This window comes from Macrobrachium rosenbergii, chromosome 54, assembly GCF_040412425.1.
Source record: "Macrobrachium rosenbergii isolate ZJJX-2024 chromosome 54, ASM4041242v1, whole genome shotgun sequence".
In the NCBI taxonomy this organism is placed as follows: Eukaryota; Metazoa; Arthropoda; class Malacostraca; order Decapoda; family Palaemonidae; genus Macrobrachium; species Macrobrachium rosenbergii.
In genome coordinates, this window is record NC_089794.1 from 2,081,264 (window position 1) to 2,097,794 (window position 16,531).

The 16,531-nt window shown below is 37.6% G+C and overlaps 1 protein-coding gene and 1 long non-coding RNA gene across 6 annotated transcripts in view; one reads left to right on the forward strand and one right to left on the reverse strand.

Moving 5' to 3' along the window:
- LOC136834728 (uncharacterized) overlaps nucleotides 1-16,531 on the reverse strand; it is a 415,458-nt gene that overhangs the window by 147,215 nt on the left and 251,712 nt on the right. For all 4 annotated transcript variants that reach the window (XM_067097317.1, XM_067097315.1, XM_067097316.1 and 1 more), the window contains exon 3: nucleotides 9,814-9,915. In XM_067097317.1, coding sequence (XP_066953418.1) covers nucleotides 9,814-9,915 — 102 coding nt within the window. The remainder of the gene's footprint in view (nucleotides 1-9,813; nucleotides 9,916-16,531) is intronic.
- On the forward strand, nucleotides 3,243-4,585 carry LOC136834495 (uncharacterized). Of its 2 annotated transcripts, XR_010851827.1 has the most exons (4): nucleotides 3,243-3,371; nucleotides 3,540-3,858; nucleotides 4,012-4,092; nucleotides 4,250-4,585. It is a non-coding gene; the product is annotated as an uncharacterized lncRNA (long non-coding RNA). The 2 variants fall into 2 exon arrangements; XR_010851826.1 differs by having other exon boundaries at nucleotides 3,250-3,858.

Consider the following 16,531-nt stretch of genomic DNA (forward strand, 5'->3'; position numbering starts at 1 on the left):
AATCCTTCGGCCCAGCCCTAGGAGAGTTAATATTAACTCAGTGGTCTGGTTAAACTAACGTTAAAAAAAAAAATCATAATGATATAACAAAAGGCTTCAGCACAAAAGCCTATGAAAGATGATACGTATCTGTAACGTTTTCTTGCCCATCAACATTTGCTGGCATGTGGATACCATATGAATAACTAGGCCTACCTATCTAGGTAATTTTATCTAAATTTTATCTAATGCCACAGGCTGTTCCTTTTACCTCCCAGGAAGTTTTCACCAATAGCAAGTTTTATTAATTCCATGTTTTTAGTAGATTCTGGTATTCAAAGTAAGTTTATAATAACATGTTTTTCTTATGCTTAGTGTAATTTATCCCCATTGGTGTTAAAATATGTGAAAAGTAAAAAAATTATGCAGCGTGCATCCGAAAACAAGCTCCTGTCGTTGACTTCGGCGGACGTTGTTATTAAATTTAGACTTACCATCACAATACTTCATAATCTCTTTATTCGTTAACATTATTTATTGGCAAAACATATATCTGAGGGAGAAAGTTAGGTTAGTATATAGGTTTCGATTCACATTACTTGGTAATTATTTGAAAACAATGATGCTATTCGGACAAAATACTTGCAACCAGTCAGCTAGCAGGAAACATTTCCGAGCTAAAAGGGCACCCCTGCGAGTCGGTGCAAATGCACCTCGGTAAAATAAACTGAGTATAGTAGTTTCTTTATTTCTGTATCTTAAAAAAATTTGTATAGTGTTTGATAAACTGTCCTTTGTTATGCTTTTGTTTTTGTTGCATAGTTCAATAAATTATTCATTACATCCACGAGTTTTCATGTGTCGTTTCTTCGTTTACTCTTGCTGCATCTATTATTGGTGATGGAGTAATCTCTTCTCCCATCACATGATCATTCTTGTCAATGGTTTGTTCCTCTACTATTTCTTTGATGTTCTGGTTATCTGTTTCCATTGGTTTTGTTATTACTTTAGGAGACAAAGGTATATTCTTATCTTTTTATGGTTTTTGTTCTTTCTTCGGGTGTCTCGCCTTCATTTTAAAGGCTGTATCTCTAATAATAGTTGGTTTTTTGGTGGTCTTGGGTGGAGCTCTCTCTAAAGGCCTCTTTTTTTCTTTAGCTTCTAATTCATCATAACTATCTCCCAATATTTTTGTCGTGCTTGTACAGTGGTACCTCGGTCTTCGACCGTACCGAAACTCGACAAAATCGGATTCCGACACGAAATGCCGAGAAAAGTTTGCGCCGGTTCCCGAACAAAAACCGGAATCAGACCCGACGCGATCCGACCCGTCGACGAAACATATGATGTTTGTAAACAAAAGTGTTTTGGTAACGCTGCCGCTAGTTGGCGTTGTTGGTGGTGGCGTTCTTCCCACGCACATTTAAAAGCACTTAAAGCCCACTCACGCTGCCGCTGCTGTTTGAAACAAGAAGTGCAGGCTTGTACAGGTGAATTTTTTTGTCTCCTGCAAAATTCTACATTCTCTCGGAATCATGGGTCCCAAGCCAGCCACAGCTGATAAGCAGAAGAGGAAGACTGTGAGGACTACTATTGAACTGAAGAAGGAGGTAATTGAAAGTATGAAAGGGGCATTCGTGTGACTGATTTAGCGTTGGAGTATAGGTTACCCAGGTCCACCATCAGCACATTTTTAAAGAACAAAGAAGCCATTAAGAGTGCTAGTGTTGCTAAGGGGGTTCGAGTTTGTGAAGCAGAGGCCCCCGTAATAGAGGAAATTGAGAAACTATTATTAGTTTGGGTCAATGAAAAACAGCTTGCGGGGGATAGCGTATCCGAGGCCATGATTTGTGCGAAGGCTAAAAGTTTGCACACTGACTTGATAAAAAGTACACCAGGTTCGAGTACCGATCATGAGTTTATGGCCAGTCGTGGATGGTTTGATAGGTTTAAGAAAAGAAGTGGCATCCACAGTGTTGTTAGGCATGGGGAGGCAGCGAGTGCTGATAAGAAAGCTGCAGAAAAGTACGTGACTGAATTCCAGCAGTACGTGGATGAGAATGGTTTCGTATCAAACCAAGTGTTCAATTGTGATGAGACAGGCCTCTTTTGGAAGAAAATGCCAAAGAGGACCTATATTACAAAAGAGGAGAAGAAATTGCCTGGCCATAAACCCATGAAGGATAGGTTAACTCTACTGTTGTGTGCAAACGCTAGTGGGGACCTTAAGATCAAGCCTCTGCTAGTGTATCACTCCGAAACCCCCAGAGTTTTTAAGAAACATAAAGTTCTTAAAAATAAGCTGAATGTAATGTGGAAATCAAATGCTAAGGCCTGGGTAACTAGGCAAATCTTTCGAGAGTGGGTTTCTGAAGTGTGTGCCCCACTATCAAGGAATACCTCGAAGAGAAAGGTTTGCCACTGAAAGCACTCCTCGTCATGGACAATGCCCCTGCCCACCCCGACATGGAATATGAGCTGGCTGACGAGTTCAGCTGGCTTAAGGTCAAGTTTTTGCCACCCAGAACTACCTCACTACTCCAGCCCATGGACCAGCAGATCATTGCAAACTTCAAAAAGCTGTACACCAAGGCACTCTTCCAAAGGTGTTTTGAAGTCACCAATGAAACCAGCCTAACACTTACTGAATTTTGGAAGGAACATTTCCACATCCTCAGTTGTGTTAGGCTGATAAATAAAGCATGGGCCGAAGTTTCTAAGAGGACCCTTACAGCAGGCTGGAGAAACCTTTGGCCTGATGGGGCTCCTCTTAGGGACTTCGAGGGTTTTGATTCCCCAAGTCAGCTTGGAGATGACCCTGAAGCTGAACCCCTTCCTCTGCCTGACGCTGATGTTGAGGAAATTGTTTCTGTGGCCAAGTCCATGGGCTTGGAGGTGAGTTCTGATGATGTAGAGGAGCTGGTGGCAGAACACAACACGGAACTGACAACAGAGGAACTCCAGGAACTTCACAAGGAGCAGCAGAAGGTTTTGGCTGAGGTGTCTGAAGAGGAGGAGAGCAAGGAGGTGCCTACTACAGGCACTAAAGAAATCAAGGAGATGCTGATGCACTGGGAGAAATTCCAGGAATTCTTCGAGAAGCATCACCATGACAAGGCTGTAGTGAACCGGGCTATTGACTATGTTGACGACAACTTAGTCAATGTGTACAGGAAACACCTGAAAAAACGTCAACAGCAGACGACCCTGTACAGGTTTTTCTAAAGAAGAAAACCAGCCCGGTCCCAGTGCCAAAAACAGAGAAAGAGGAATCTCCTGAAGAGCAGCAATCAGACTGTATGGAAGGAGATTCCCCTTCCAACCAGTGATGCTCTCTCCATACCTCCTCTCCACATCCATCTCCACAGATCCAGATCCTCATCAATGCCAAGGTATGGGCCCTACTGTCGTGGTTAAAAACTTTTATTAGTGTTTATAAATGACCTAGAGATACAGTACAGTGAATATTTATTCATGCAAGTTAAAGCAATGAAAGGTGCCATAAATACAGTACACATTGAGTTACTAACAGTACATTTCAATTTGTGTTTAATCCACAGGTTACTGTACAGTACTGCACTCCATTGAATGAATCTCCCAAAGCCCGTTGAGTCTGGGCTGTTCATCTGAGCTGTTCATGAGTGTCAAGGTATGGGCCATGCCGTATTAGTTGTTAAAACCTTTTTAATGTTTATAAATGACCTAAAGATGCTTGTAAGATTAAGGCTTTTGTGTATTATTACAGCTCATAACAGGAAATGATGTTTCTACATGTTATTTTGTGTTTAATCCACAGATTACTGTGCAGTAATTGAGTGAAGTTCCTGGAGGAGTTCAGTTCTTGTGTGGGGGCAACTGTTCATATTCATCAACGTCAAGGTATGGATAAAGCTGTAGCCTACTGGTTGTGAAAAGTTTTTAATTTGATTATAAGTGACCTGGAAATGCTTGTACAGTAAGATTAAGGATTCTTTTGTAGATTAGCCTACAGCTCAAACCATTTTTACATTTGATTTTGTGTTTATTCCACAGGTTTACTCTTCGTTGAATGAAAGTCCTGGAGGAGTTCAGTGCTTGTGTGAGGGGCAACTGTACATATTCATCAACGTCAAGGTACAGTATGGATAAAGCTGTAGCCTACTGGTTGTGAAAAGTTTTTGTGATTATAAGTGACCTGGAAATGCTTGTGCATACAGTAAGATTAAGGGTTTTTGTAAATTAGCCTACAGCTCAAACCATTTCTACATTTGATTTTGTGTTTATTCCACAGGTTTACCCTTCGTTGCGTGCAAGTCCTGGAGAGGAGCAGCTGTGTAACAGAGTGTACAGTACAGTAAATTTAAGAGTAGCAGTAGAACGTGTACAGTAAATAGTGTACAGTAATTTCAATTTAGGTGTAGCATTAGAACGTGTACAGTACATTTCAATTTAGGTGTAAGGTGTACAGTCCATAGTCAGTAGCAACGTACGTACAGTATTAAGTAGTGTTAAGTATACAGTAGTATTAAGTCTTATGTTTGTGCTAGTATTAAGGATTCCTTTTGTAGACTAGTTTTAGTAATCATTAAGTACATACAGTGCAATAATAAAATGAAAAATGAGTTAATTTCTGGTTTTCTTGTTTATCCCTTTAACATTGCATAGTAATTGGTACACGACAGCGGTAGGCCTCTTAAGGTTTACTTCCTCTCTCCTCAAAACTCCATATTTTTACCAGTTTAATATTGCATAGTAACGGGTACACGGAGGTGGTGGTAGGCCTCTTAAGATTTTGTGTTGTCTATGTTGGGTTACTGTACAGTAACTTCCTCTCTCCCTCAAACTCCATTTTTACCCGTTTAATATTGCATAATACGTGTCGGGTACACGGAGGTGGTAGGCCTCTTTAAGATTTCTACTACGGTACATAGAGAAAAACAAAGCATCGGAGGTTGTCCACTGCTGCCAGGTGTATGATGAAGCAAAACATTGCTGGCTGTACGTACAGTGCTGTACATTCAGACATTTGGATACACATACTGTACATATGTAACAATAATTGATGACGAAAATTTAGTATATACAGTATGGTATTACGTACATACACTAATTTGGAAACAAGTGTAACTGCAGCGTACATAGGCTACAGTCTCATGTTGGTTTTATTTTTTTTTTTTTTAGACAGGCGCACGTTTGCATTTCTGTAGCGAATGCAATGTTTACATGTGCTGTTCGTTAGTGAATGCCTTAAGGTTCTCGGTAAAGAAGAGCTTAGCCTGAGGTTAACTCAGAGATTCTGCTTACATACAAGGAACAGTCTCATGCTCGATTTTTTTTTTTAGACAGAGGCACCCTTGTGCATTTCTGTAGCGAATGCAATGTTTACGTGTGCTGTTCGTTAGTGAATGCCGTAAGGTTCTCGGTAAAGAAGAGCTTAGCCTGAGGTTAACTCAGAGATTCTGCTTACATACAAGGAACATTCTCATGCTCGATTTTTTTTTTTTTTAGACAGAGGCACACTTGTGCATTTCTGTAGCGAATGCAATGTTTACGTGTGCTGTTCGTTAGTGAATGCCGTAAGGTTCTCGGTAAAGAAGAGCTTAGCCTGAGGTTAACTCGGAGATTCTGCTTACAAGGAATAGTCTCATGCTCGATTTTTTTTTAGACAGAGGCGCACTTGTGCATTTCTCAGCGAATGCAATGTTTAGTGTGCTGTCCGTTAGTGAATGCCGTAAGATTCTCGGTAAAGAAGGGGTTAGCCTAAGGTTAACTGGGGATTCTGCTTACAAGGATATTTTATTGAAAAATACTTGTTAGGTATCATAACATTTATTGAAAGATGTTTTGCAGTGATTTTATACATTACAGTAGACTCTGAATGGAATTTACCATAAATTAATACAATCCTGAACGTACACAATGTTTATGTAATTACAGTAGTACGCGATCGCCACCAGGGGCGCCCTGGTTTGTTTACATTCGCTTGCCACAAGCTGCGATGCCGACGTAACTTAAGACTTTTTCTTAATTTTTATAACAGACTCTACAGTACATTCGGCTTATTTTTAATATTATATTATTAATTTAATGTAATGACCAGGCTTGTTTTTTCATTGTATTTATCATTAACAACAGTTTTTGTGCGTACCCATTACAGTACAGTACTGTACATTCTGAGTGCATATGGGCTGCCTAGCCTAGCCTGCAGCTCGCTCGGTCTACCACTGGTAGGCCAATTTTTTTGATACAGTATGCATTTAAAACTGTAAGAAGACTTTTAATAAGGTGTTATTTAACTCTGAACTTATTTAATTGTAATGTGTGTAGTGTTTTGTATAAAAAGACAAGGTTGGAGTAGTGACTGGTGGTCAGGAACGGATTAATCCATTTTCAGTTATTTCTTATGGTCGAAATTGATTCGGAATTCGACAAAATCGAATCTCGACATTCCTTCTAGAACGGATTAGCGTCGGAAACCGAGGTACCACTGTATTATCTTCTAGCGTTTCCATTTCTCTTAATATCTCAAATGAATTTGAACTAACATTTGTATACTTTTCTTGATTCTTTGCTATATTAATTTCTTCTTGCAAAGTAGTTATTTTTCTTTGAGACTGATCTATCAGGGTTTTGTTACTCTTATCTATTTCCGTTTTTGTTTCACTGTTTGATCTAGTTACAGTAGAAAACATTCGTTTCCTAGCGGGATCATGCATCTCTCTAATTTTTAATTCTAGTTTGGCCTCTTATATAGGCATTCCTGTCCTTTCCTGAAGTAATTTTAATTCTATATTGTATATATAATACATACACTCCTTAGATCTTGCATGGTGATTTTGTCCACAGTTAACAAATTTCGGTTCACCACACCTCCACTTTGTGGTATGTTTGTCAGATTCACAATATGCACATATAGATTTATTATGGCAATTTTTCTTTGCATGTCCATACATACTACAGTTTTGGCAGTGTAGTGGTTTTGGAACATACGGTCTCAGTTCTCTGCTCTGGCCCATTGTTTTAATTTCCAAGGGTAATTCATGGCCTTCGAATTTTACATTTGCTGTTCCCAGTGTCTTTCCATTACTCTGTCAACTGGCTATGTTGTACATTTCGCAATCTTGTACATTGTTGTACCTTTCTTTAAGGGAATCCAGCAATATATTTTTTTTCTATTGATTCTTCATCATTATCAGGGAGTACTATGGTACCCTGTACACTTTATTTTGCGCTGTTTTTTAACATGTACCTTTATATTGTCAATATTTTTTATAGTTAAGTAGTTTTGTGATTGATTTTTTGTTGCGGTTTCTATCAATCACATCTGATCTTTTATTTGTCTGAATGACATTTCAGTAGTTGAATGTTGATTCAACAAGAAGTTTTCTAATTTCAATGCCGATATTTTCTTCTCTGTTGCTAAGGTCTGGAATCGTGACCAACTTCCACTTCCAAAGAGGGAGTCGAAGTGAGTCAAGGTTGGGTCAAGATATCTGGTTTTTCTGTCTGCTTTTAACTGGAGTATAGGGCTCCAGTGTAGTTACATCAGTATTTTTTTCTGAGTTTTCCAGAGAGAGGTTGTTAGGGGAGGTTCCAGTGGTTGTCAGCAGTGCCAAGTCGCTACCATGAAAGGGCCCAGGAGTACTTAAATCTTTATAATTAGTAGGCATAAGGATCGAGGTACAGTATATGAAAAAAATTTAAAAAATAAACAAATAAACCTAAAAACCTTAAAAAGATATCATCAGCCTTTCATAGAGTTTTATTCTTCCACCAATGGCAACTGACTCCCAAACGTCTGCTCCCTACCCTAACCCACAGGGGATGGCACAACATGATTAGAGTGGCCCAAGTGTAAGCCAAACCCGCTTGCTGGGACTGACAATATTACTGGAATACAATCATTCCCACCCTAATGATGTTATGCTCAAACCGGATAGAATGGCAAGAGTCCTATACCCAGAACCAGACACCCCTGGAATCCATGGTCCAGCCCTAAAGAATAGTTCTGCCTGGTATCTCTCAAGTCTGAACATTATCGGGCAGTTGACGGTCCTAACACATTTCCCACTATTTAGCTTCAGATATAAACTCAATCCCAGTTATGATATCTTTCCCTATTTATCAGGTCCAATAAATTTTAGCAAAAGCAGAAAATTCAGCAAAAATTAATTCAATTATGGGACTCTTGGACTCAAACCCAGAAACAGATTCCTGGGGTTCAAGAGCCCCCTCACCACGTCAAGGTGGTCCCAAATCGAGAGGGACTACTAGCCTTTAGAGCCTCATCATGGCTACTAAAGGTAACCCGCGCTTCCCATCTACATTTAATATCAATAAAGTTCATCCTGATTTCTACAACAGTTCCAAATGATTTCAGAGCTGTCGAGATCATTTCATAATCACAACACTGGTAAGTCTTCGATGTGGAGCATTCTCAAATTTTTCACACAACCTGGCTGTGTTGAGGATTTAATTTTGGATGAAGATTTCTTAGGGAAAGTCCGTGTCCTTGCTTGAAGTCGTCATCAATGAAGCATGGCTAGAGGGTCCAGGGGAGGGGAAGTCAGGAGGGTGATCAGGATATTTGTTATTACTGCTTTTGGTCAATTTATTTTTCGAGAGGTCATCAGCATTTGCAGAAATTTCAATCTCCAAGGTGGGTGCAGAAGTCATCATCTGTGCCAGAACAGCACCATCAGAATCCTTATAAATGCTAGACAAGAAGATTTGAGAGGGGTAAAAAAAAATAATAATAAACCTGAAAACCTTAAAAAGATATCATCAGCCTTTCTTGGTGATTATTCTTCCACCAATGGCACAAGTGAGAACTGACTTCCAAATGTCCGCGTCCATACCCTACACCACAGAGGGTGGCACAGCACGATTATAGTGGCCCAAGTATACGCCAAACCTGCTTGTTAGGGCCAAAGGTATTACGAAAATACTATCATCCCCACTCTAATCGTGTTATGGGCAAACCGGATAGAATGCCGAGAGTCCTATCCCCAGAACCGAGCACCCCTGGAATCCCTGGTCCAACCCTAAAGAATAGTTCTGCCTGGTATCTCTCAGGTCTGAACATTATTTGGCAGCTGATGGTCCTACCACAGTTCCCACTATTTAGCTTCGGATATAAAACCAATCCCAGTTATGATATCTTTTCCTAATTATCAGGTCCAATAAATTTTAGCAAAAGCGGAAAATTCCGCAAAAATTAATTCAAAGAAATACAGAATGGTATATGGGACTCTTGGACTCAAACCCGGGAACAGATTCCTGGGGTTCAAGAGCCCCCTCACCACGTCAAGGTGCTCTCAAATTGAGGGGGGGTTGAATCCACAGTAGAGAGAGTAAGAGTAATAGAGCATACTCTCTTTGCAGTGGATCCCTAAGCCTCTCCACCTCGTCGAGAGAGAGAGAGAGAGAGAGAGAGAGAGAGAGAGAGAGAGAGAGAGAGAGAGAGAGAGAGAGAGAGAGAGACCAACTTTACAAACCTGAACTTGCAGTTCATTCTGCTGAGGACAATTGGCATTTCTGTTCGTCACCGAAAAAACAAACTTTATGGGTGCTGCATTTCTACTTTAAAGCCTGTTCTTTTTATTACTATTTCTTTTCCATCGAAAAACATAAAAGTGAGAGTAAAACAAAGCCATCCCCCAAAAAAATGACACTGGGGAAAATTAAAAACAATGCTGTGAATACATACAAAAATATGGTCTAAAACAAAATCATTCAAAAACATGAGACAAACATGAGCTTCAAAAAGGCCCAACTAAAAATTACACTTTTGAAAATCTAAAAGAAACAGAAAGCAAACCAAGTACTGCATCTCTATATCAATAAAGCACTTACCTTAGGTTTTGTTTTGCTTCCTCAAGTTCTTGCTTGCGGATCATGTACTGTCCTTGAAGAAGGGCTAAGTCGTCTTCAACCCTCTTGAGTTCAATCGTTTTCCTATGCAAGACAGGGTGAAAGTTACATTAAATCCTTTTGAATAAGTTTTCCTTTCTGTTTGTTCGTACATTTCAATTAGACAGACCTCAGTCCCCTTAGCTCTAATGGCATCAATTATGCACACCTCAGTCTCCTTAGCCTTAAATGGTATTCTTAAAAGCAGTTAGCCAGAAAATTTGAGAATGAATATTATACTAACTATTACAGTGATAACACTTAAAGCAAAGTATACACCACTCAGAAAACTTCAGTGTAGAAAACAAACATTCCTTTTACAAAGTCCTAACTAGCCTTTGTCATTTAAGAATAAAGTCAGTATTGAAGTCTAGCAGAGGAGTTGGAGGTGTGGCTGCCAGTAAGTAACATGATTTACCAAGGATACGCTCACCACTAGAAAAAGTTGCTACAAATTTACTGTGGCTGCAAGCTGTCTATTATTAAAACAGTTTTACCAGACCACCGAGCTGATTATCAGCTCTCATAAGGCTGGTCCAAAGGATTAGTTTGTACCTATATTTCTTATTTATATTTTGTCAATTAAATTACAGTTTTTCAAAATTGAAGTTTCTGACAAAATTTCACTGATCGATTTATTTCCGAAACTTAATGTTCTCTGCTAATTGTAGAATGGATATTCATACAAAAAATGTTTTTGTTATCATTGCTTTACATACAGAGCATTCAGGAGCGAGGTTATGAGAATTATTCATGTGTTAGACGAGAATGGCCTTTACAGAGATGCGCCAGAATTACTTGCGTGTGTGTCTTTTTTGGTATTATGAACTCTACTTCCTAAGGCTAGGTTTTATTTGTTTTAATTTATTGCTTTTAGGTTCTTCATTCCATATATTTTACCATTTTTTATAATAGTACTTATTTTTATATGTGCTATATAATCATTAATAGCAACCTTTACATTTGATCTTGTAATACAGGTTACTTTTTTGGCTGGTTTATCAGCCTCCTCATTTCCCCTGATCCCAATGTGGGAAGGGATCCAACATAGTTCTACAGTTTTCCCATTATTATAGATCTTATGGACTAATACCTTAATTTGCTGTACAATGTTATTTTTTGGTCTGTAACTTTGAATATCTTCTATAGTGCTTCTCGAGTCGCTAAAAATCACAAAATTATTGAATGAGGTTTCTTTAACTATTTTTATGGCTCTTCTGTGAATACTGAGGCATTATCAGGCAGAGAGAATTGATACCTTTTGTCTTGGGATACTGCAGAATATCCCACTACGTACTGTGATTTAGATCCATCTGTGTACATTGTGTAATGTGAACCTTTTCAGCTTATATGCTCTATTGTATGTTGTTTATGGTATTCTTGGGTATATGAGTAACTTTTTGATAAATATCTAAAGTGTATGCAAATTCTTATTTTATTATTTTATTCATGGTCCAAGGAGGAGGTAGTTTTGCTATTGTTAATTTGATTTGATTTATGACTACTACAACTGGAGTCAGAACACCGAGGTTTTGACGCTGTAATAGAATTAAATAGGATACTGAAAAGACAAACAAACTTAAAAAGGGGTTTCATACAGGGAATGAATATGTAAATATTTATGTATAGATATAATCACAGCTGTCAATTTATATATAGTATATATATACATAATTTGTATATGATTTAAAATCAGTTGAGGCGACCTGCCTCCCTCACAAACACATATAACTGCTCTAAACTACAATCCTCCGTGAGAATTGTAGTTAGGATTGATTGACTGGTTATAGCTACTAAAACTGGTGTTACAACACCTAGGTTACTGACGCCGTAATAAATTAAAATAGGAAATTAAAAAATAAATTAATGAATTTGAAAGTAGTTTCATATGACAAATATCTAAAAGCAAATATATATAAATTATTGGGGTCTCCTTATTGAGCCATAATAGGGCTAAATACATGCTGTGACTGTTTCTCTTGAAGGGGGGAAGAAACACTATGTATAAGCTAGTAGGTTCATTTGAGTGCTTACGTATAAGCGGATGGAGAGACATCCGTCACGGGCGAAGACTGGACAATACATTGAATTCATGCAATGGCCAGGTGGGAAAAATACAATGTTACCAAATGAAACAAAAGTATAATGTAAAGGACATAGGTGTATTTATTATACATGATACATCAATAATATTCATAGTGGGTATATAAAGGGTACACGATAATGTAATGAATGCAGGCATAATAAAGTAGTAGTTAATGTACAGTCTCACATTTCATTTATCTACACCCCCCCCGCCCCCCGCCTCACGCTCATAGTTCCATCTCGAGCGGGCTCTTTTTCATTAAGCCTTAATGATCTGCATGGGACCACTGGAGGGTTAGATGCTAAGGACTTTTTGTGTCCATGCAAGGGGCCACAGGGGTATATTATTATTATTAAAATAGTTTAACCAGACCACTGAGCTGACCATCAGCTCTCATAGGGCTGGTCCGAAGGATTAGGATGGATGGATGGATGTATGATATTTAGGGCAAAAGCCCAGGCACTGGGGCCAACAAGGCCATTCAGTGCCGTAATGGAAAGAAAATAAATTATGTTAAAGTTATGAATTCATGAAGGAAATGATTAATAAATAAAATGAAGTGATGTGACCAATAAATAAGGGTATGAAGTTTAATGAATGATGTGCTATATAAAAAAAAAAATTAATGTCATTAAAATTCTACGTGATGTAATAAATTATTAAATAAAATTAAATATCGTTAAAAATTTTAATACACTTTAAAAAGAGATGATAGCAGAAATATCTGCTTCATCTCCCAAAATATCAGACAGGGATTTACCCTGAAAATATCTCTCTCTTTGGTTAAAATATCTGGGGCAGACCACCAGAATGTGCTCCACTGTTAGTGTCTCGTCACAGTAAGCACACTCTGGAGGGCTGCTTCCTTCTAAAATAAACTGATGGGTTAGACGAGTGTGCCCAATCCTTAATCTCGTTAAAATAACCTCTGTTCGTCTGTCAAGCTGGAATGACGAAGACCACGGTAGTACATTATCCCTAATATTTCTATATTTCTTATTATTGGCAAGAAGGGGAGAAGTCCACCTTTCTTGCCATTTATAAAACATAAGATCTAATGGGACCTTTTAGATCTGTATGAGGCACTTTTCTAAAAGAGGTTTCTGATAAAACACTAGCAGCTTTCGCTTCCCTGTCTGCCATCTCGTTTCCTGAATCCCCACGTGAGAAGGGACCCAACAGAAAGAGACTGATTTACGTCGACAATATATACGAAAAAGCCACTCCTGAACTTTTTCAATTAATGGATGAAAGCTATTAAATTTTTAATAGCTTCTAAGGTGCTTCTAGAGTCTGAGTATATGACAAAAATTAGAGACACTACTTTGAAAAACTAAATCTATGGCAGACACTACGGCTGTTAATTCGGCAGTAAATATTGATGCAGAGTCAGGGTAATTTAGCTGTGTACGCTGTATCACCAGGAGGATAACAGCGCAACCAACACCACTATCTGACTTAGATCCATCTGTATAAATTTTTGTAAAATTAGTATGGGTAACATCGTGCTCTAAGAATTTTCCCTAATCTCTTCTACAGTGCAGTACTTTTTGTTAAACAGTTTCTTACATATTGATGCTTCTGGGATAAGCCATGGAGGATTTACAGGATATTTTACTTCCAGGACTTTCTGGGATTTAAGGTGATTATTCTAACATCCTCATTCAGTCGAATTTGGAATGGTTTAGAAGCTCTTGTACCAGAAAACTTCGAGAGTCTGTTTCCTTTAGTGCTTGAAAGGAGGGATTTTTGGGAGCACTTTCATTCTAGCCATGTATCGCAACCCTAGCTCTTGCCTTCTTAGATCAAGGGGTAAATGATCTGTGTCGACATAAATGCTTTCAACAGGCGAAGTTCTAAAAGCCCCTGAGCATATTCTCAACCCCATGTTGTGTACAACATCCAGTTCCTTTAGCTTGGTTTTACAGGCTGAGGAATAAATCTGACAGCCATAGTCTAACTTAGATCGACACAGAGAGTCATATAACCTCAGAAGGGATTTCTTATCAGCCCCCCAACTAAATCCAGAGACAACCTTTAAAATATTCATAGATTGTTTAACATTAAACTTTAGGGCATTTATGTGGCTAGCCCATGTTAATTTATGGTCAATAGTCATCCCCAGAAATTTAACTTCACTCTCGTAAGGAAGGATGGACCCTTTTAAACTAAGTGTGGGAACCTCTTCCACACGCCGGCACCTGGTGAATCTTACTGCAACTGTTTTGGAAGAGGAGAATTTGAAACCATTCTCATCAGCCCACTTAGTAATAGCATTAATAGACCTTTGCAAATGTTTACATACGGACAAGGTGTTTACATACGGACAAGGAATCATATCCTGTGCAGTATATTGCAAGGTCATCGACAAAAAGCGAGCATTTAACAGGGGGCGATTTTTTCAATCACACTATTTATTGCCACTGAAAAAAGTGTTACACTTAAACGCTTCCTTGGGAACTCCTTCCTCCTGCATAAAAGGTTGGGAGAAGGAGTTTCCACTCTTACCTTAAAAAGTCTGTCTGATAAAAAGGAATATATAAACCTGACCATTCTTCCACATATGCCCATCTTGTGCAATTGTTTCATGATGCCAATTCTCCAGGTAGTGTCATGAGAGACATAAACAAGAAAACTTCACAAAACAAAGATCAAAGCCACTAACAAGCTAAACATCATTACTGAATGCAATCACTAGTTTGAAGTCAAATTGTCACATACGAAACAAAAATACTTTAAAAATACTTAAGAACTGAAACTACAGTTAGAACAGGCTATTGCTAAAAGGTAACATTGTACTTCCCTACAATTTTATGAACAAGGTAACTATCTAATTTAAAAAGACCCGAACTAATATTCATAAGTTGATTGTTAAAATGCTTAATAAAGGCAGATTCAATTATATTTCTCTTAACAATGTGGTTACAAAAATTATCTCAGATGAATTTTTCCAGTCTATACAATGGTTAAAATCATTCATATGTACAAATAAAGCATTTGTCAATTGGCCTGTTGAACTGTGTAACGATGCATTTTTAGACGATAATCTAGTTCTTTACCAGTTTGACCAAGGTATTTATTACTACATCCAGCCCAAGGAATCGTGTAAATACAGCCATTAATTTGTTTTGGGAGTTACGAACAATGATATTCTGAAGTGTCCTGAATTCTTGTAAACAACAGTTATCTTGAAAATTTTCAGTAATTTTTAATGAAACAAAGATTTACGTTATATGGAAGTGTCAAAATATTTTCTCTCACCAAAGGCTCCCTATTGTTATTGGAATAAAAATGTTTCTCATTTTCTGTAAAGATTTTGTCGATTAAAAACTTTGGGTATGGTTTTAACATAATTCCCACGTCAATCTAAATTTTACAAAATTCAGTCTAAGAATTCCGGGCTGCATATCCTTAATGCCCTTAAAAACATGCTACAAAAAACTGAGAGTTTTACATTAACGTGGTGATCTGAATAATAGTGGACATAAGAACAGACATTTGAATTCTTAGGTTTCTCAAACATCAAACACAAAAGTTCTATCCCTTCAATGAACCAAAACATCTAAAAATGGTAATGAACAATTATTTTCCTCTTCAACGGTGAATTTAATAGAAGGTACCAAATGATTTACCTTGTCCAAAAACTGTTCAAATTTTCGCACATGGGCCAAACACAGAATATGTCATCAACGTATCGAAACCAAAGAACCCCTTAGCAAAATAGCAGGCAATATTTTACTTTCAAAAACTCCATATATAGGTTGCTAAGAACTGGGAAAGGGGTTTCCATAGCCATCCCAAACTTTTGAAGGTAATAATTTCCATTTTTAAAACAAACTTGCAATCCTTAACACATAATTTTATCAATTCTAAAATTTTGTCAGAAGCTAAAGGTGAGAGAAAATATTTTGACACTTCCATATAACGTAAATCTTTGTTTCATTAAAAATTACTGAAAATTTTCAAGATAACTGTTGTTTACAAGAATTCAGGGACACTTCAGAATATCATTGTTCGTAACTCCCAAAACAAATTAATGGCTGTATTTACACAGATTCCTTGTGCTGGATGTAGTAATAAATACCTTGGTCAAACTGGTAAAGAACTAGATTATCGTCTAAAACAGCATCGTTACGCAGTTCGAACACAGCCAATTGACAAGTGCTTTATTTGTACATATGAATGATTTTAACCATTGTATAGACTGGAAAAATTCATCTGAGATAATTTTTGTAACCACATTGTTAAGAGAAATATAATTGAATCTGCCTTTATTAAGCATTTTAACAATCAACTTATGAATATTAGTTCAGGTCTTTTTAAATTAGATAGTTACCTTGTTCATAAAATTGTAGGGAAGTACAATTTTAAACCTTTTAGCAATAGCCTGTTCTAACTGTAGTTTCAGTTCTTAAGTATTTTTAAAGTATTTTTTGTTTCGTATGTGACAATTTGACTTCAAACTAGTGATTGCATTCAGTAATGATGTTTAGCTTGTTAGTGGCTTTGATCTTTGTTTTGAAGTTTTCTTGTTTATGTCTCTCTTTATTTTTACTTTGTATGGATGGAAGAAGT